We start from the raw sequence: 21,722 nt of genomic DNA, 5'->3' as shown, positions 1-21,722 counted from the left end.
CAAGTTTTGCAACATTTCCTCTGCTTCGATTCGATCATCATCACAATATCACCTTCCACACGGATGAACCGACCGAGACTGACAAGTCCATCGTCTATTCAAAATTTAAATTTTTTATATATTTTCTTTTAATAATTTGTTAACGTTCTCAACAAAATAATTTATAGATGATCTGTAAATATCACTTTCAGCCCAGTCGAGAAGATTGGATCTCAAACAGGACGTCTTCATCATGTACGAATTTATTCAAAAACAGGAAATCAGACGAACAACAGTAAAATAGGTTGGATGCCATCATTTCGTTTCAACGATACGTAATTATCACCACATTCATATGCTACAAAATCCAAGTTATAATCAAATATTTACAAAGCACGATCCACATTGAAAACTTGCATGGAGAGAAATGAATCCTCTTCCAAACTCTGGTTTCCCCCTTTGTTCTACCACCCAACAAATCCCAAGAAACTGGAAAAGAGGAGAAAAGAGCCAAACAAAATCATAAATGAAAACATCAGAATCAATAAACACAACAACGACACTAAATTACTAATTGTAACGTTAGATTAAACCTTGATCTGACATAATTGCGTGACAGAATCAGATACTCGATACCCAGAGCATAGTTTTAGCAGGTGAAGCTTGTAAAATCAGAAATTTGAGATCGTTTTTCCCAGAACCTTGTTTTAAGAAATAATAGTACCAATAATTCTGGGAATTTGGAGAAAAAAAATGAACGAACCTGAGAGAACGAACAGCAAGGTGATGGGAAAGAACATGGAAGAAGAAATTGGCACCGTGAAGGAACACCACAACTCCGGTACACCCCAAGACGAACAGCTCTATCATCGTTGCAAATCAAATCACAGAACCCAAGGAAAGTCGAGATACAAAACAGAAAGAGCAGCGGCAGAGGCAAAGCACTCCCTAGATTCTTATATAATTGGACTTTGCTTGATGATCATCTAATTAAATAAAGACTGTCATAGCGTGCTATTAAATCAATTTAGGTTAATTCCATAAGAGTCCTCAAACTATAATCTATATTTTTATGTCGACCCTTAAATTTTAAAACATATCCATTGAATACTTTTATTAGCTAATCATCAGCTTAGGATTAAATTCTAATTCGGAGAAGCATACAATTTTAATTTCACAACACAAAAGAATAGGAAAGTATTTGTAGAGTTTATAAGCATTTACATTATATATTTTATCAAATATGTTTTTCAAAATAATAATAATAATAATAATTCCATAATATTTGATATTAAAACGTCTCTTTAACTATTTGGTTTTAGGTTGAGTATCCTACCAGACATAATAGATAAAATAGACGATCAAATAAAATAATTTAAATGAACAACCATAACAATGATCCATAATAAGAACATCATAAAATTAAAGGAAAGATAATACCATGTCTTAAAAAGGTGAAAAACACATAAAAATATTCCAAGTTAATTCTAGATATATTTAAATATAGTATAAACTACAAATTAATACCTAAATTACTAATTTTAGTTCTTTTAGTACATCAACTTTCAATTTTTTTGAACTCATACCAGACATTTAGTTTTTGTTTCGTTTTAGTATCTCTTCATTAAAAATTTAATGGGTGATTTGCAGCACCTTTCTATGGGTAGATTGCATAATTCATCACTCAACTATCTTCTAACTCCTATTTTGGTCACTAAACTTTAAATTTTTTAATATAATTACTTAACTTTCAAATTACTCCTAATTTAATCACTCTAACTTTCAAATTTAATAATTTTATTTTTTAATTATATGTTAATAAAATAATAAAAATGCATGTCACAAAAATTATTAAAAAAAAATTAGAGTGATTAAAATAAGAGTAATTTGAAAGTTGAGTAGTTAAATTGAAAATTTTTAAACTTTAGTACCAAACTAGGAGTGAGAAGATAGTTTGCGTGATGAATGATGTAATTTATCTATAAAAAATGCATTTTCATTAGGTTTTCAACGAGATACTAAAATGAAACAAAAACTAAAAGTTAGCTGTGATTTTGTAAAATTGAAAGTTTAGGTATTAAAACAGATCAAAAGTGATAGTATAGGTACTAAAGGCATAATTTACACTTAAAAATGGATCAAACTGTATAATATAATTGTGGTCTGCCAACAGCCATTCCGGGGGTTTAGGTCTTAGCAATAGCCACAAGCTATGATAAAGTTGTGACCGACCCGCCGCCACCAACCACTGGTGTTGCACTTCTGGCTCTGTCTACTTGGACTTTTGGTTTTCATGTGGGTTGTTGGTTTGCAAGTGGTCCCCTGTTTTACTTTATCAAGCCTTACACTTTGTATAATTGGTGGTCGAATCTTAGTTTTAGTCCTTACCATTACTCAAATTTAGAACCTAGTTCTTATACTTTAATTAGATATTGTGTCATTTTCTATCATTAATTTGTCCATTAATTATCCTGGTTAGAATATTGCCACAACTTTTTAGAAAAATCTTCATCCCAACTCATTACCTTGGAAGAGAGACGGATCCCAACTGCTTATATTCGGCGATTCGTGATATGTATTGTAGATTTACTACATACGTCAGGACTACAGTTGGCGACACCGAGGCATTTTCGGTGGAAATCGGACTCTACCAGGGGTCGGCTCTTAGCCCTTACATCTTCGCCTTGATTATGGACGATATCTATTGTGCGACACCATACGGTGTTCCATGGTGTATGCTTTTCGCTGACGACATTGTCCTAGTTGCTAAAACAAGAACTGAGCTAAATAGTAGACTGGCTACCTGGAAGACTGCTTTGGAAGAAAAAGGTCTAAGGATCAATATTGCAAATACAGAGTATTTATGTTCAAACTCCAATGGGAACCAAAGCGATGAAGATGTAGAGCTATGCATAGAATGACACATTCTCCCCTCAAAGGATTGTTTCAAGTATCTAGGGTCTATGATACATAAAGATGGGGGTGTGGATGATGACGTTACACACCGTGTAAAGGCGGGATGGCTAAAGTGGAGGGCTGCTACCGGAGTTTTGTGTGACAAGAAGGTGCCTCTAAGACTTAAGGGAAAATTTTATAGAATGGCAATAAGACCAGCGCTACTGTATGGATCAGAATGTTGGGCAATCAAGAAGGATCACGTAAGGAGGATGGAGGCCGCATAAATGAGAATGCTTCGATGGGCTAGTGGTAGGACTCTGTGGGACATGGCACCAAACTCTGCTATTAGAATGTCCTTAGGGGTGGTGCATGTATCTGAAAAATTGAGGGAGGGAAGACTACGGTGGTTTGGGCATGTCCTTAGGCGACAAACCGTCGGATGCAGTCAGGAGGGTAGAGTTGATTATAGTCGACGATGCCAGAAGGAGAGTACGACCAAGGCGGAAGTGGGAAGACTGATTGAGATCTGATTTGAAGGATTTAGCCCTTACCGAGGACATGACCTCTCATAGGAAAGTATGGAGACTTAAGACCAGGGTAGCCGAGTAGTGCGGGTCATATCCATAGGGTGTATCATCTCTGTCTTCTTTTAATGCTTAGGTAGAAATTTTCACAACTTATACTTTTTATATGTTTCTGTCATTGAAATTTATGAAGGCTTACAACTATGGTAGCGGAGAAGTGTTTGCCTTAGTTAGGTTTTAACCCATTTGACTTCATTCATTCTCGTTGCTTGCTATCGTTGACTTCTGTGTATCATTCTCTTCATGTTTCCTCTTTTTAATTTTAGTCGGGTCTTACGTTTCTGTCTATATGCAGAGCTTTTTATGCAGGGATTTATTTGCAGGGATTACTTCCCATCACAGACGCGCATATGTAGACTGCATATGAACACTGTTTCAACTATGTATTTATTTATTTATTTATACATGCATTGCATTTTATATTTATTTTTAATTTTCTGACTACCGGAGGTCTTTCACGGAAGCTGCTCTCAACCTGGCGTTAGGGGCAGCCTACTACCCTACCTCCCTCTTACCCCATTGCATATGAGAATAGGGTTTTGTTGTTGTTGTTGATACATATCAAATTGAAATACAATAAAGAGGGACCAAAACCACAATTTGACCTATAATTCATTAAATCTTTGTTAAATATGGACGTCGTTTCTTTCTGCTCCAAATAGGATATTATTGGGATGCCGAGTCATCATGATTTCAGTGAGTCTTATCCATTTATCAATTGGATAGAGCCGGGTGGATTATTATTAACCCAAACGTACGCTATGTATCGTATTTGTTTTGGAAAATTTAATTGCAGTACATCTGGATAAATATAAGATTCGAATATAATAAATTTTGACCTAGTTTAATTTTATGAGATTTTTTTTAAAAAAAAACTGAATCAAAATTATATTAGATTGTTTTTTTTAAAAATTATATAGGATCTAATTTAAATTTAAAATAATTTTAAAATTTGATTCGAAGATAATAATATAATTATCTTATATATATTTAAAAAAGATTATAATAAAATATCTCTCTATATATTTCAGGTAAATTTCTATTTTATCTAATAAAATAAATTATGTATATACCAGGTCAAGTTAAATGTGAATTTTACTTAATAATTAAATCAAATTTTGAGTTATATTTTTTTAAATCCAGATAAAATCGGGTAACATATAAAAGACAAAATACTTGAATCAATGAAAAAATTAACCTAATTCAACCTATAATTGTCCCTAGTACATAAACATACGTGACATTTAAATAATACCAGTATATCATATTTCCCTTGAAAAATTAATTGTTTTTAATCCGAACGTAGGAATAGTTAAATTGAAGTTTCATCGTTTAATTAGCACAAGTGAAGTATTGTACAATAAATAGACTTTCCCTTTGTAAAGAATATATTATTTAACGTGATGTGATTGGAATAAAACGATACAATGTTGGTGTATTAGCACAATTCTTTCATAAAGTGGGATATCATTATCATCCCCATGTTTTCCCCTTTGTGTTTTAGGCGCACCGGTATAACGTGACAACCCGGCAAACTCTTACATGCCGTATCTTGTGGGAGGAGATGCGTGGGGCTTTGGATTAGTTATTTGTTGTCGCTCAACCAATCACCAGCTATGGAAATTTCAAGTTAGAAAGAAAAAGCAATGTTTTGTTTAATGGTGGGACGAATAGCCTCAAGAGTCTTAAATAGACTGCAAAGGGACCTTATTCAAGTAATCGGAAATCAACTAAATGAGTATTAATGTAGTTGACTCTGACGCTATTGAAAATTCATGGAGATCGTACTACTCTAATATCACATTTTGCCCCCCCCCCCAAAAAAAAAAAAAACTTGACCACGTTTCACAATATTCCCACTAGATCTTTATTGTCCATAACTTGACAACTCTCCCAACTTGGTCATGGAACTTGAATCTTTAGTCCTTTTAGTGATGTGATTCAGCCATATCACTTGAAATTTTTTTCTTCAGAAAAATGTTTCTTTATCCAAGTGTCACAATATCCAAAAGTTGCCATGTTCTAAGACCAATATGGACAACAATAATGTTAGGGACCAAGTTTGGACAAAGTGCTAAAGTTCAGGGCATTACTCACTCTACATCAAGAAGATATCAACTCTACTTGAAACCAAGGATGGTGGATTTATTATTCCGTTAAGCATGCTATCCATGGGAGCACCTTTGATAATCATATAAGCTACAAATTATTCAAGGGAGAAACAGGAAGAAGAAAAAGAAACACGAAACCGGGTGATATAAGGTATTTAACTTATTCAGAGAAAAGAAAAAAATTGGTAAATTTTCCATCTGATACCTACTTCCAGATGCTCAAAGAACAAATGTTGTAATAAAATCAGATTTTCACATTCGTCCAAGAAGAATACATGCATCAAAGTCCTACAAAGTTGGTCGAATTTTCATGGAGATGAATAGCACCGCACATCCCAACCACAATCATCCATCTACAGTAGAAGAAAATAGGTGCATGGTATTAGAAATTTGTTACCATTTTATCCATACTAAAGAAGATCAACAATGATAATCGTGTTTCAACTGCATTTTATAAAGGTTCAGATCACATCTCTATTATTGACACAGAAAATGAGAGGATTTGGATACAGAGAATACAAGTTAAAAGAAAACGAAACAAGCCAATGGAAGCAGAAGATTGTATTCTAGGAAGGCTATAGGTTCAAAATCTAGGGTTTGGTACAGCCAAAGTCGATATATGCATGAAATCCAATCTGTCAAAGACAATACTCAATATGAAAAATGCTTATTTCCTTACAGCTCCTAAATATTTAGATCGGTTTATTTAGCTTTTACGGACATTAATAAAAATAACAAGATATCATCATATTCATAATCTGATCCTACTCGATGATAAGAATGTTAAATTTATGAACAGGAGAAAGTATCTAAAGACCCTACTAAAGTTTTATTCAACCACCTTGTCTTAAGAGTGCATTTATCAAAAATGTTGCCCGAACTCTCCACATTCGTCATACATCATCATTGCAATCTGGGTGAAACAACAAATCATTATTGGTTTCATATCCTACTTATACTGGCACGAATAAGAACATAAATAAGGTTTAGTTCAAGTTAAGTTGGAAAACTTATGAGTTATTAACCATCATATAACAATCTCCTCAATTATGCATAAGCAAAACCCATATCATCTCGAAGTGCTAGATTTCATGCATTTTTTTTCTTTGAAAAGTTGTAGTAAATTGCATCACCGAGAGCCTTTTATCCCTTTCCCATCCACAGAGTACGTCAAGGAGTAAGCAAGTCTAAACATTCAAAAAACAACATGGTTCACTTTTCAGAAGGTTAACAGTAATTTCGGGAACAATTAGCTTATTAATTAAAAACGTTTAACAATCTTTCATCTTATGGCTCTAAAACCATGAAATTATAGGGAATAGCATTCAAACTCTTGCCATTTCACAATTATGATCAACTGATGCACTGAAGAAAAATTCAGTAGCAGCCCCAAAAAGTTTTAAAAAGAAAAACAAATACAATTCACTCCCTCTCTGTGCCTTGTCCTTCATCTAGTCTTGTATTGGCCTACAAAACGATAAAAAACATTTACATTCTTCCACTTATTTACAAGAGAGAGAAGTGATTATTTTACCTATCCAAAAAGGGAAGAGAAGAAAAGGGAGATGAAAAGGGGAGTGCAATATGCAACATTTGGCTATTGTTTTTGAGTGGTTGATGTTCGTCTATGAAACTTCTTGTCGGCCAGCAGACGCTTATGCTTAGCAGATACAGCCTACTTTCCCTCATAAATTCTAGTTACAATAAAAAAATTCCCCTTACTGCTATTTTATTGCCAGCACCTCTTCTGGTTACAAGATATCCGATAAATAACAAACATAGCAATGAAGTACTGAAGCTTATCATTAGGGTAGTTAATCTCAATTCTGTAATTAGTGACTCTTAATTCAAGTTTCATTCAGTCATTAAGAACGCAAGCTTTCTCTATCAGAAAAATAGGCAGACTTCCTATGTACTTAAAAGTTAGAAACTTCGAATGCTTTAATACCTAATAATTTAAATTTTAAACATATCAAAACAAAAAAAAAAAGTGTAAAGAAATACCTTCAGCGGTCCAATCGGGTCTCCGGCGAGAAACAGAAAGCATGGAATTCAGCAGAGCTGAAGCAGTGGCCGTGTGATACGGCAGCATCGTTTCCACACAGCAGCTCAGCTCAATGGGTAACCTTTTTTTTTCAAATTTATAAAGAAATATTCAATTAATTTATTTCCCAGGAGATAAAAGATACGAATTTAATATCCATTACCTGAAAATACGAGCAGGGAACGGATTCTGCTTGGAGATCCGAAAGGGCGAGCAAGCGGGTCGCGTCATAGGCTTGGCAGAACCAGCGAGTCTGGTTGCCGCGGAAGCTCGCGAGGCCGCGGAACGGATGACGGACCTGGCGGCGGACATTTTTGGTGGCGGGGATTTTGGAGGTCTTCGGGTTTGTTTGTACAAGGGTTTAGGCTTTCGAGGGGTTTTGCATTTAGATGTGTTTTCTGTGTATATACTCGTATGGTAAGATTGTAGAATCTGTAAATTGATGATCTATTGGGCTTTCAAATGATGGGCAAAATACTCCTTTGGACATTTCATTGCCTTCATCAGCTAGATTCATTATTCAAATCAGGTTGTAGGTTCGAATAATAACATTTATATGTTTTTTAATTAAAATTATGATAATAGTTAGTTTAAGAGGTAAACAGCTTAATATCACTTAAGTAGGTTTCAAGTTTCAGTTATTGTGTATGTATAAAATCCTTGTTGGGAGAAAATTCTTGTTGGGAGACTCGTCCACTATGCGACGAGAGTCGGTTTGGATTAGACAGTGCTAAGCTTTAGAATCTGTAATGTTCCGAATTCTGAGTTAGTAGTTTAGGTCAACTAGAAACCCATATTTTGAGTTCAAATGACCCATTATAATAGTTTGGACCAAGTTAAGTGACAGTGGGCTTGGGTTGGGCCCAAGAGAGTTAAATAAAGGTGATGAATATTTTATGAAATAAAAGAAGAGGGACCAAAAGTGCAATTTACTCATTATTCAAATTGAAAGCTAAAACCCCCTATTTTATGTCTTTTTACGTGAACCACTCCCCCTATCAGTTTATCAAACACTCTTCTCTTCATCTCATCTCATCTCATCTTTCTTCTCTCCTCCTCCTCCCTTCAAGTGAAAGTTTCAAGTATTTCAACCCTAGTTGAGTTTAGATAAGGTAAGCATGATAATCTTCAATCAAAGAGTTTCAATTTAAGCTCCATTTATCAAGTTTTACACTTAGTTTCCAAAAATGAGTTTTTGGGAGGTTTAAGAGAATCTATGGATTCTAGCTTGTTTTTAATAGATTCAAGTTATAGGAAGTGTTCTTAACTTTAATCCAACCACTTAGTTAAGTTAGTAATTAATTTCCTTACCTTTGATTAGTGAAAGAAATGGTTCAAGGGCAAGAGAAAAAGAAAAGTTATCTCTTGGGTGATTTGAGGGCATTTATAGCAGGTAACACATTTACAATTTATTCATACCAATTGTAGGTCACCAGTAACGCATTCTAACTTAAGAGCTGAGTTGAAGCATGTTGAATAGTTTCATGGTAAATTCTATGTTTTAGTGTTTATAGCATGTTTCAAACCCTTATTTATGACCCCTTAATATCACATAAAACAATAATAATGATTGGGAACCTCAATAGAACAATTTGGGTGATTTTAAGTGCAAACTTCGAGTACAAGTAGGACATTTTCGAGTAAGGGTATCGCTACTATGAGATTGGTACGATACCCATGGGTGGTATCGATACTAGGATTGCAAACCAAATTCCAGAATAATTTGGTGTTGATACCCTGGTCAATATCAATACCTTAGCTTAGGAGTATCGATACTGGGATGGGAGTATCGATACTACCCCTCCTTATTCCTTAGTTAAAAACATCTAATGAGTATCGATACCTTAGGTGCATTATTGATACTCTAGAGTTAATATCAATACGGAGGTGATTAATATCGATACTAGCCAGTCGAGAAACATTTTGGAGCAGTCAAGATCCAGACCGAGCTGCTGAGCATAGTACATTTCGAGTTATTTCTTTAGAGGACATGTATATTTGTAGACCCCTTTTTGTATATTCAAGTCATAGCTTTTTGTATATATTTTCAAAATATATTTTTTCATATTGTTAATAATAAATTTTAAATAATAATGATTCAAATTTAAAAAAATCAATAGGTAACAATTTAAGTGGGATAGATGGAGTATTTTTTGGTACAACTTAATAATTAATATTTATAGGGTAAACTACATGTTAAGTACTTATGTTCATTTTGGTACATGAATTTTATTTTATGTTTTAAAATATTACCTAACATTTAATTTAGGTTTCACTTTGGTACATCGTCATTAAAAATTTAACGTTGATGTTAACGTGTCACCATAAAGTAATGTCACATCATAATTGAAAAAGTAAAAAATATCACATCAACAATTCTAATAATTTTTTTAACGGGGGATAACAAATTGAAACATAAACTAAACATTAGAAAAAGTAAAGTTTAAACATCCAAACAAAATAAAAATAATAATTTAATACTAAACATGTAGTTTACCCTTTTACATATATTATATATAGATATGTTTTTATTTTTTTAAAATTTTTTAGGGGGCCATGGCCCAACTAGTCCTTAAAAGTTTCGTTGCCTAGAACCAAGAGGATATTGGTTAACGGATAAAATACTTGCTCAATTCATTGACCAAAGTTATAATAATCATTGATCAATTAATTAAATTAATTCAATTAGATCGATTAATTTAATTAAATCAAAATATACACACCCAAAATGTCAAAATGCAAACAATAGCCAATACATGGGCCTTCAACAAAATCCCCTGATTTTATGCCAAGGTCATAGTCTTAATATTGGTGTAAATGAACACGTTATTTGATGACATGTTTATATAAACATTCGTTTATATTCACTTTTTAAACAAGTGAAAATGAATAGATGTGTTTCGATTCATTTGTATTCACGAATAAACTTGTTTAAAAGCTGATTCATCTGTTCATTTATCAACTCGTTTACTCATTTCTCATTTTATTTTTATATTTTAAATACTGGTGAATGTAGATATTGAATTGAATACACAGTAAACTTTGGAATTCAAATTGAAAGCTTAAGGAGTTTAAGGACTATTGTGTAATTTCACCATTTTTCTATACATAAAAGCGATCATGTTCAAAAAAAATAAATAAACACGTTGGCGAACGTTAGACAAACATATTGATGAATACATAAACGAATATGTTCGCAAACATTAAGTAACATGTTCGTCAATATTAAATGAATCGAACACGAACACATCGAAAAAAATAAACGAATATAAATCAAACATAAATACTTTTAAAGTTAAACAAACAAAAACGAACACGACTTCAAGTCGGGTTGATTTACACCCCTTACACCCCTAGTATTCGGCAATGGATCTTGCTTCTCCAACCAGCCTGGCAACAAGTTGCAGCACTTTCTTCCCAGCGAGGTGGAATAATTGGATAAGATAAAAAGAGAGTAGGTGATAACATTAAATCCCATAATAATATTCTACCTCATTCTTGTCCCTGCTAACTTCCATTTCAAGCAAAGCAGCCCATTTGATCATAAATTAATTTTATTTCATAACATTAATCAAATCGAACCAAACACACTTCTAAAAACCGTTGGATAACTGCTAAAATAGATAGTATTATGAAAAGAAAAAGAAAATTTATATTCAAATTTCAGTGATTATAATAGATAATTCAATATTTTAAACATAAATCATAATATTAAGGACCGACATAATAGAAGTAAATAATAATCTAAAACCAGATAAAAATAAACTATATAAGAAAATTGTTAAATACATGCTTCCAAAAGAGCATTAAATTATTTAATGGGATTAAAGAAAATAAACTGATTTCAAAACCAAAAAAAAAAAAAAATACACATATTTTAAAAAAGTAAAAGGTTAATAATCAAGTTATAATAAAGGGTCTTAAAAATATAAAGATTTTGACCCTATATCTATTCAAAGTGGTCCATTTTTTTATGTACTTTTATTTTGTTAATTTTCATTTTTAACCGTCCGATTGAATCTCCAGCATCATGATTACTCCCACAATCATATGCTCCTATTTCTTTGGATAAATATCAAAATTACACACAAATTTTGATCAAATATATAAGATGATACCTAAACTTTGAATCTGATTTAATATTACACATATAAAAAAGCAACGCACTCACTCCTTTTTTTATATTGGATACATATAATTATTTATTTATATATAATATTTAAATATAAAATGAAGTTACATTGATAATAATTTATTAAAATTCAAGAATCATATTATACATTTTGCAAAAGTTTATATGTAATTATATTATTTATCCATTTCCTTTACATTGGGTTCCATACATTCATTGAAACAGTACTGGTCCCAAAATAATTACTTAGCCTCACAATTTAAAGTTTAAATCAATTTTTTTTTATAAATATATAAAAGGTCAGAACCTACCCTAATAAAAAGTATAGTATGAACATTAAATCCACAGATCCCATATGTTATATAATAATGGACCTGCAGAAACATTAGTATTTAAATTGTTACAAGTTCATATGTTAAGTCAACAAAGGCAGAGGACCAAAGCGAGTAAAGTTGTAAAGGAAAAAAACAATACATCCGCCATTCACGGAGAAGATAACCAAATGGAAATGGATGATTTTTCACTTTCTCTTATTTAGTTATTTACTTTTCCTTTTTTAAATTTTGGAACTATATACGTTTTTTTTAAATTCTTTAGTTTCCTGCTTTTACTATGATGGGTTAAAACCCTAATTTTGGATCCTCTGGGCTATTATTATTTCATTGTTTAATTTAGGACCACATGCAGGTTGACTAAGGATGATGGAGGGTAACAGTTTGAGAAGGGAACGATGTTTGCTTTTTCTAGTCTTGGCTTTGAAAGTCTTAACAAAATCAACAAACCTCACCTAAGTATAGTTTGTGTGGACAAAACAATTAATGTACTAAGACTTTCGAGGTTCGAAATATAAATTTCCAGTTTGATAAAATATATTTCGATTTTTGGGTGCAAGTTGGACACAAATCAAAGTGGGCTGGTGTCAAAGGCATGCACATGCATCAATATTCAGCTATTGAGTGGAGTGCCCGAGAAAGCACTATCAATAAATTACCACTAGTCTTATTCATACATGGTTGTATTTGAGTTTAATTTCTAAGTGCTCTACTGTTGATGTAAACCATGTTACTCGTCAAGCGAGAAGAAGTCAAATTCGAGTTTTACATATGAGGATGTGGGGATTTCTTAAACAATAACAGATACAGAAATGTCACTCATCAGATATTCATGAAAGATTAAGATTTTGGCAAGATTATGCTTGATGACAATCATGAACCATCACTGTCGATTTGACTTTAGATTGGCTCGATTCAGAATATAATTCGATTTAGATTGAAAAGTTGAAGAACAATAGCATTGAAACATACTTACATTTTTATTCAATACATTGTTTCATAAAGTAAAAGAAATAAGAAGCATATAAGTCTCTCATATAATATCTTTTAGCATATCTACCTCAAAGGCAAATGTTGCAAACCCTGAAAATAACAAAGATGACAAAGCAAAACACAAGACCCAATAAATACTCTTCAGTCTTCTTTACTAGTAAAGTTTCATACTTTTAAAGAAAAAACCAAGCAGTTCCCTTCCTTTCATGGCTCGAACTCTTCATCGTTCTCCTCGAACTCCTCTTGGTTCTGGTTGTTCCTTCCCATGTTGTTGTAACGGTTCTCATTGAACTCGTTCCTGGAAGCGAATTTCCTCGAGTTCTCGAACTGGTTCGGATAGTAATTGTTCCCGTTTCTAATATCGTGGAAATACTTACCGTTCTCAAAGAATCGAGTATCGCTCATGCCTTGCTTCTCACCATTGTACCCATTGTTGCCATTGTAGTGGTAGTTGTTGTTGTTGTTGTTCTCCTTGGTGCTCCATCCTTTCTCTGTGAACATGGCTTCTCCATAGGCATTCTTGTTGTACTCATTGTTGCCATTGTAGTAGTTGTTGTTCTTCTCCTTGGTGCTCCATCCTTTCTCAGTGAAAGTGTCCTCTTCATTGTTTCCATTGTAATAGTTGTTGTTGTTGTTCTGATTTTGTTCGGTGCTCCATCCTTCCTCGGTGAACCGAGTTTCGCCGAGATTTTCCTTCTGGGTGCTCTCGACGGCGCTCTTGCTGTGGAAGTAACCGTCTTTGTTGTTGTTTGTGGATTCAGGGATCATATTGTAGGGCTCATCGGGGTGGAACTTAACCGGCGTGACATAGGGTTGATAGGTTCCTCTGTTGTTGGTATTGCGGCCGTAAAGGCCGTAGCCATTCTGGGTCTGGGGAGTGAACCTCGGCTCTTGCTGCTCTTCTTTGACGGTGGGCTGTTTTCATTGTTGTTTCCCTTGGGATTTTGCTGAAGAACTCTCTGGCATGGATCTGGATGGAGAAGAGGGAAAGGAGGAAGATGATAGAGAGGCGTTTTGGTGTGGAAGCCATGGCTGAGGAGGAAAGCTGAGTAATGAGGGGAAGGTGATGATGATAAAATGGTTTATATAGAAAGGGGAATGGGTTTGTTTTCATCCGGTTGTTCAAAATTTTCTACTCAATTAGCTGCAGATGGGACGGGCAGATGGTGATGATTGTGGCCCCTTCCATGAGAGAGGGAGAGAGAAAACCTTATCAAAGGAGGGCCATCACTTTGTGGTTGCTACTTTTAATATCATAGGAGTTAATTACATTAAATTTCTTTAAATTATAATTTTTATTCTAAATTGATCATTAAATTTTAAAATATTTTATTATCAATTCTTATATTATGATTTCATTTTAAATTGATCTTTAAATTTTAAAACATTATATCCATCCTCATATTATCAATATTATTCCATTTTGATCATTTCATTAACATAACATTATCTCTATTCGATTTTTTAAGTTCATGAGAATTGAACTTATATCATTCTAAAATAAATTATTACATTTTTTAATATCTTGAAAATTGAACTCATTACCTTCTAAAAATATTAATTTGTTTTCGAAGGTTCTAAGAATTTTTTAGAAGTTCATGATTTCAATTCTTGATATTGATAGTTTGAGGATTGACATAAAATCTTTTAAAGTTCATGGATCAATTTAGAATATAATATAATTTAGGGATCAAAATTAGGGATGGATATGGATTGAGTTTTCGGTCAACCTGACTTGACTCGACCCAACACAAATATATTTATACTTTTTTTAATTTTATTAGATAAAATAGGGATCTAATTGAAAATATATATAGAGAGGGGTGTTATTACAATTATCCCTAAATATATAAAGTATAATTACATTATTTTTCAAGTCGAATCGAGTATTTTTCACCTTAAATTTGAACCCGATCAGATCAAACTTATTCTCTAAAATATTTGACTCGATTAGACCTGAACTTAATTTAAAAAAATAACCCAAAAAAATATAGTTGTATCAAAACTCATCGAATTTGAGTCATGTGTCCATCCCTAATCGGTATAGACTATTGTAAAACATATATACTAATTTATATAGTCCTAATTTACAAACATCATGGGCAATTATCTCATGTTTTAAATTAGGGTATAACTTTGGATCAAGGTGTACATTAATAAACGCTCACAATAATCAAAGATAAATTCCTATTAAGTTATGATAATATTATATTGTAAACTAGCCGTATTGCCGTGTCTATTTTTATGGTCCATGCTATGATGTTTGTCATTCATCGTGGACAATAATATTTGTTTGTATTCAGTATTTACCTGAACTATTCGATTGAATTTTAAATTTTTATATGAACCATTTTATTTTTAAATGACTAGTTCATATACTTCTATAATTTAGAGGAATATTCAATATATATAATTAATTTACACTTATTATTTAGAAAGTGATTTCAAAAATCAATTCAAATTCAGATTCTTTATAATTCCATCTCCTCGTTGTTGTAAAATGTGTAAGCTTTTCCACTTAAAGATTCCCTCGTGTGACTAGGGTTGTAAAATCGGGTAATCGTTCAGGTTTCAGTCGGATCCTGGTAGGTCGGGTAAAATCAGATATAGGTCAAGTCAGGTAAATTTGACACCAGATCCAGATCGGGTTCAGGTCAGGTCAAATCAGTTCGGGTTATTTTCATGTTGATTTGACACCAGATCCAGATCGGGTTCAGGTCAGGTCATTTTCAGTTTGGATCGTTGTCAGTTCAGGTCCGAATCAGTTAAAAAGCAGGTTAATTCAGGTTCGGATAGACTTCAGGCGGATCTCGTTCAGATCGGGTCACATCATTGGCAGATAAAATTCAGGTTTTAGACTTTTGATTTTGCGACTTGAAGGACATGATCGGCTGTGGATGTCAAAACCCACCACTTTCCATTATGTAGAAATGAAGGTGCTTTTTGCTCGATATCCTTTGTTCTATTATAATCCGGCTTTTTGTTGGGTTGTAATGTAAATAGTACATGATGGAGCTCGAAGAGAAACATCTATTTTCAGGGGCAAGGATCTAGGGTTAGTTAATGGAAATCAATAAGTTGGAACAACTTCGTAAGTCTATTTTTGATATAGAAATAGAAATCGAAAGGCTCCGCTTCAAACTATTTTCAAATCAAAAAGTAAATTGTTGGAATTGGTAAAACTCTTTCGATCAAAAGTGTATCGTGCGGGAATTAATCGTTCATATGATTCTTTGATAGAAAGAAAAAAGAGAGAAAAAAAAAGGGCATGTTGCTGCCATTTTTGAAATGATTAAATATTGTCGAAGTAATGTCTAAACCCAATGATTCAAGAAAAAGATAAAAGATCCTAGAACAAGGAAATACCCTTTTCAATTTTCTCAACAACTAGATTAAAATGAAGAATCAAAATAGATTCTAAGCGAGACAAACAAAAAAGGGGTTAGAGACCACTCAATAAAAGAATGCCCAAGGATTTTTTTGGGGCATTTTGAGAGTTATTTGACTTGAGTTATGAGAGTACGAATGCTTTTTTCTTCTTTTTTTGTTTGCTAAAAAAAAGGCAGTTTAACGGTTGAAATGTCTAATTGATTTGCTGGTTTATGGATCTTTTTGACATTCTAATTCCATACATAGACATAACTTTAAAATTAATAATTAATCATTTTTTTCTCGAGCATTTATAACACGACCCAAATAAGCTTCACTCACTAAATAAGCTGAAATTTCACCCCGACCGTCAATAGGCTTAGCCAGGGCATTTATAACACGACCCAAATAAGCTTCACTCACTGGTATCTGAGCAATTTTTCTTGTTGCTTTTACAGAACTTCCCTCTTGTATCATCAAACCGTCACCCATTAATATAACACCAACATTATTTGATTCCAAGTTCAGGGCAATCCCTATTGTACCTTCTTCAAATTCTACTAATTCACCTGCCATTACTTCATCAAGACCATGAATACAAGCAATGCCGTCGCGCACTTGAAGTACGGTACCAGTATTTACAATCTTTACTTCTCTATTATATTGCTCAATACGTTCACGGATAATATTACTAATTTCGTCGGCTCTAATAGTTACCATGACTATTTCCTAATTTTTTTTTGGAAGAAAAAAAATAATGCCTACAATAAGTAAAAGGTAAAAAAAGGGCTAATCAGTTATTTCTTTCATCACCCCAAACAAGCCAATATTAGCGCTAATGGTACGTAAATGTAACTCGTTGTTTAAAGAACTATTCAGAGTTCCTAGAGCTCCTTGTAAAGCTTGTTGTAAAACCCGTTGTCGGACTTGATTAATCGCTCTTTGTTGTTCAAATAAATGGTTTCATTTTGTAATTTTCTAATTGTTCCAAATCTTATAAGTTGAATTAATCAAATTCAATTTTTCTCGTTCTATCTCAGAGTATCCATTCACTCGAAACTGATCCGCCTCTATTTCTACTTTCCGTAAGCGAGCCCGGGCCTTTTCCAGCCGTTCAATAGCCCCCTGGCAACAAGATCAAGTTGGTAAGGATTAAAATATCCCTTCATTTTTCTATTTATTTATATGATGGATGATCATAGAGGGGCCCCTTTACCATTCTGTATAAATAGGCTATTCTATTTGTACATATATGGAAGAGGGGCGCATTCAATCTTTCTTTGTCCATTAGTTTGGTTTCCTTTCATCGCGGGATAGAGCGCAGTACAACAGAGAGTTGTATGTTGCGTTCGGGAATGATGAATCGCTCCCGAAAAGGAATCTATTGATTCTCTCCCAATTGGTTGGACCATAGGTGCGATGATTTACTTCACGGGCGAGGTCTCTTGTTCAAGTCCAGATGGCCCAGCTGCGCCAAGGAAAAGAATAGAAGAAGCATCTGACTCTTAAATTATTATTTAATATTATTTAAATAATAATTAAATAATAATATATAATAATAATTAATATATAAAATTAATATATAAATAATATATATTATAAGAATTATATAATAATAAAATATATTATTATATTATTCTTAATAATATATTAATAATCTTATATATCTTAATAATACTATATAGACTTAATAATTCTATATAGAAATATAGATTTTTTTATATACAAATATAGATTTATAAATCGAAATATATTAATATAAATATTATTAATTTATATTAATTAATACTAATAACAAATATTATAAATTAATAATTGATAATAACTTGTAATCTTTGTCGATATCAATGGTGACTCATTATTTCGATGAATCATTTCTTCGGACAGAAGAAAATTATGTAAACACTTACTCGAAATCTCACTTATCAGATTCCATTGTGGAAGACATAATTTTTTCTGAAGAATTCGCCATGATATATCTGATCCATGCATAATATCATGAAAAATGGATACAAATTTTTGACTGCTACTTAGGGTGCGTTTGGTTCACGGAATGTAAGATTACCAGTGGGAATAAAAGATTACCAGGGAATAGGATTACTGGGAATGTTGTATTTTGTGTTTGGTTGGTTTAGCAGGAATGTAAGATTACCGTGTTTGGTCAAAGGAATAAAAGATTATTGGAATGTATATTTGACCAAATGTCCTTATTATATATTGTATAATATTACAAATTGTAAAATATTTATATATTTTCTTTAATAAATTAATTCATAATATTTATATAATTTTTTACAAATTAAAAATATAAAAATGTTTAATGAAAGGGTAAAAAAATTAACCCCTAAACTTCATATAAAATTTTAATTATAGACTTTTTTTGTAAATCTAAAATAATTTAAGGATAAATTTGTAATTTAACCTTCGTAGAATTTTTATTATTCAATGACAGAAGAAGGATATTTTTGAAAAAAAATAAAAATTTAAGGGCATTTTAGTCCAAAACACCGGTAATGTTACAATACCTAAGGGAATGGAGGTAATGACATTCCCAGTAATATACCCCAAAAAATTTACTATTGGTAATAAAACATTACCGGGAATGAGATTCCCAGCCAACCAAACATGGGAATGTGGGATTCCCATCCCATGGGAATCCCACATTCCTTGAACCAAACACCCCCTTAGTATCGACAAAAGGTCTGAAAAAGTATCTAAAAATATCAAATTTAGATATTTGTACCCTGTCGAAGTAAGGAACCATAGCATATATGTTTGGAATAGATTCCGTTTTAGGAGAGTTGAAAAAGCACTATCTCGTTGAAAGGTTCTATACATCCACCCTTTCTCAACGCATTTCTTTAGACAAAAACTCCGTTTTTCCGCTTTTCGGATGGTAAATATTTCTCAGAACATGGAGTGTGAATCAAACCCATGTTTGAATTGAAATTGAGATACTGATGCAAGTTCTTCTCTTCTAAATCAGATACAGATTGAGTTCAAATCGGGTTAATTTTTATTTTTGGATTAATTATTTTCGTCTTTCGCGAACGTTGAATTGCAATTTGTAATTGTATATGATTTAGAGTAAATTACTAAGAATATAATAATCATTGTTCAATTTTATGAAAATACAAATTAAGAATTAAATTGAACAAATATGAAATTGCAAATAAAAATTTAAATAAATTAAACAACACACATTGATGAGGGATCAAATCGAATAATTTTAAATTGTGATGTTGAAATTAATACAAAAAAGTACTAAATTATACCCATTTAAAAAGTTATGGGCCAATTAAAAAAATAGAATTAAGTAAAAAGTCTGGATCAATTTCATATGCAAATAAAATTTGGAGGACTAAATTGAACAAATATGAAATTACAAATAAAAATTTAAATTAATTAAACACACACATTGATGGGATCAAATCGAAATAATTTTAAATTGTGATGTTGAAATTAATACAAAAAAGTACTAAATTATACCCATTTAAAAAGTTATGGCCAATTTAAAAATAGAAATAAGTAATAAGTATGTGTCAATTTCAAATGCAAATAAAATTTGTAGGACTAAATTGAACAAATATAAAATTACAAATAAAAATTTAAATAAACTAAACAACACAAAAGGGATCAAATAGAAATAATTTTAAATTTTGAGGTTGAAATTAATACAAAAATATACTAAATTATACTCATTAAAAAGTTATGGCCAAATAATAATAGAAATAAGTAATAAGTATGGGTTAATTTCATATGCAAATAAAAAGTAGATGACTAAATTGAACAAATATGAAATTACAAATAAAAATTTAAATAAATTAAACAACACAAAAGGGATCAAATATGAAAAATATTGTAAAATGGACTAAATTGCATTCATTTTAAAAGTTGAGAAAAACATTAAAATAACTAATATATATATATATATATATATAAACTATATAGTTTATATATAAAGTATATGTATTATATATATAAACTATATAGTTTATATATATATTATGTATAAACTATATATACCATGTATAAACTATAATACTATATAGTTTATATATGAACTATTGAACTATATAGAACCTACATAGTTTATATATAAATTATATATGAATTATATAAACTATACAATTTATATTTATATATTATATAATATAAATAATATATATTGTATAAATTATATAGTTTATTAATATAAACTATATAGTTTATATATATATATATGGTTTAGGGTTTAGGGTTTAAATATTCAGGTTTAAGTATTAGGATTTAGGGTGTATATTTATATTATATAAACTACATACTATAATTTATATTTATATACTATTTATATACTATTTATATAAACTATAGTTTATATAAACTATAGTTAATATTTATATATTATATATAAAATATAGTTTACATATGAACTATATATATAATAAAGTTGATATTTATATGAACTATATTTTACATATAAACTATATAGTTTATATACTAACTATAGTTTACATATGAACTATATATATAAACTATATAGTTTACATATGACCTATATATATATATATACTATAGTTGATATTTATATACTATATAGTTTACATATGACCTATATATATATACTATAGTTTATATATATATATATTATATATATAAACTATATATACTATATAGAAACTACATAGTTTATATATAAATTATATATGAATTATATATAAACTATACAATTTATATTATATATTATGTATAATTATAAATAATATATTGTATAAATTATATAGTATATATATATATATATATATATATATAGTATATGGTTCAAGGTTTAGGGTTTATATTGATATTGATATTGATATTGTATAAACTATACAATTTATATTTATATATTATGTATAATTATAATAATATATATTGTATAAATATATAGTATATATATATATATATAAATATATTTTAGGGTTTAGGGTTTATATTTATATTGATATTGATATTGTATATAAACTATACAATTTATATTTATATATTATGTATAATTATAAATAATATATATTGTATAAATTATATAGTTTTTATATATATATATATAGTAATATGGTTTAGGGTTTAGAGTTTATATTTATATTTATATTGATATTTGTATTTGTATCTGTATCTATATCTGTATCTGCATCTGCATCTGTATTTTATTCGTATTCGTATTACAATGATGCTTGCTGAATTGATGCAATGATGCTTGTTGAATTGGTACATTGATGCTTGCCGGTTGCTACTATCTATTACTCACTAATGCCCTGTAAA

General features: G+C 31.0%; 2 protein-coding genes, 1 long non-coding RNA gene and 1 pseudogene across 5 annotated transcripts; all 4 read right to left on the bottom strand.

Moving 5' to 3' along the window:
* Positions 1-280: 280 nt before the first annotated feature.
* On the bottom strand, positions 281-936 carry LOC120214639. The gene is made up of 2 exons (XR_005524890.1): positions 743-936; positions 281-468 (listed from the first exon to the last, which is right to left on the bottom strand). It is a non-coding gene; the product is annotated as an uncharacterized LOC120214639 (long non-coding RNA).
* A 4,778-nt stretch (positions 937-5,714) lies between these two features.
* LOC120214638 (protein NUCLEAR FUSION DEFECTIVE 6, mitochondrial-like) lies at positions 5,715-8,007 on the bottom strand. 3 transcript variants are annotated; one of them, XR_005524889.1, is made up of 4 exons: positions 7,780-8,007; positions 7,577-7,698; positions 6,414-6,485; positions 5,715-5,925 (listed from the first exon to the last, which is right to left on the bottom strand). XR_005524889.1 is itself a non-coding variant. In XM_039212480.1 (3 exons), exons 1-3 carry the CDS (start codon positions 7,926-7,928, stop codon positions 5,918-5,920), a joined length of 279 nt encoding a protein of 92 aa, XP_039068411.1. In that variant the 5' UTR covers positions 7,929-8,007; the 3' UTR covers positions 5,715-5,917. The 3 variants fall into 3 exon arrangements, 2 of the variants coding, with proteins under 2 accessions (XP_039068411.1, XP_039068410.1); XM_039212480.1 differs by lacking the exon at positions 6,414-6,485; XM_039212479.1 differs by lacking the exons at positions 5,715-5,925; positions 6,414-6,485 and adding an exon at positions 6,492-7,039.
* Positions 8,008-11,911: 3,904 nt separating this feature from the next.
* On the bottom strand, positions 11,912-14,136 carry LOC120214636 (annotated as a pseudogene).
* Positions 14,137-16,730: 2,594 nt separating this feature from the next.
* LOC120214645 (ATP synthase subunit alpha, chloroplastic-like) lies at positions 16,731-17,575 on the bottom strand. The gene has a single exon (XM_039212483.1). The coding sequence runs from the start codon at positions 17,160-17,162 to the stop codon at positions 16,731-16,733; it is 432 nt and encodes a 143-aa protein (XP_039068414.1). The 5' UTR covers positions 17,163-17,575.
* Between the last annotated feature and the right edge of the window lie 4,147 nt (positions 17,576-21,722).

This window comes from Hibiscus syriacus, unplaced genomic scaffold (assembly GCF_006381635.1).
Source record: "Hibiscus syriacus cultivar Baekdansim isolate YM2019G1 unplaced genomic scaffold, ASM638163v2 tig00110082_pilon, whole genome shotgun sequence".
In the NCBI taxonomy this organism is placed as follows: domain Eukaryota; kingdom Viridiplantae; phylum Streptophyta; class Magnoliopsida; order Malvales; family Malvaceae; genus Hibiscus; species Hibiscus syriacus.
This window is presented reverse-complemented; position numbering and strand designations above follow the sequence as displayed.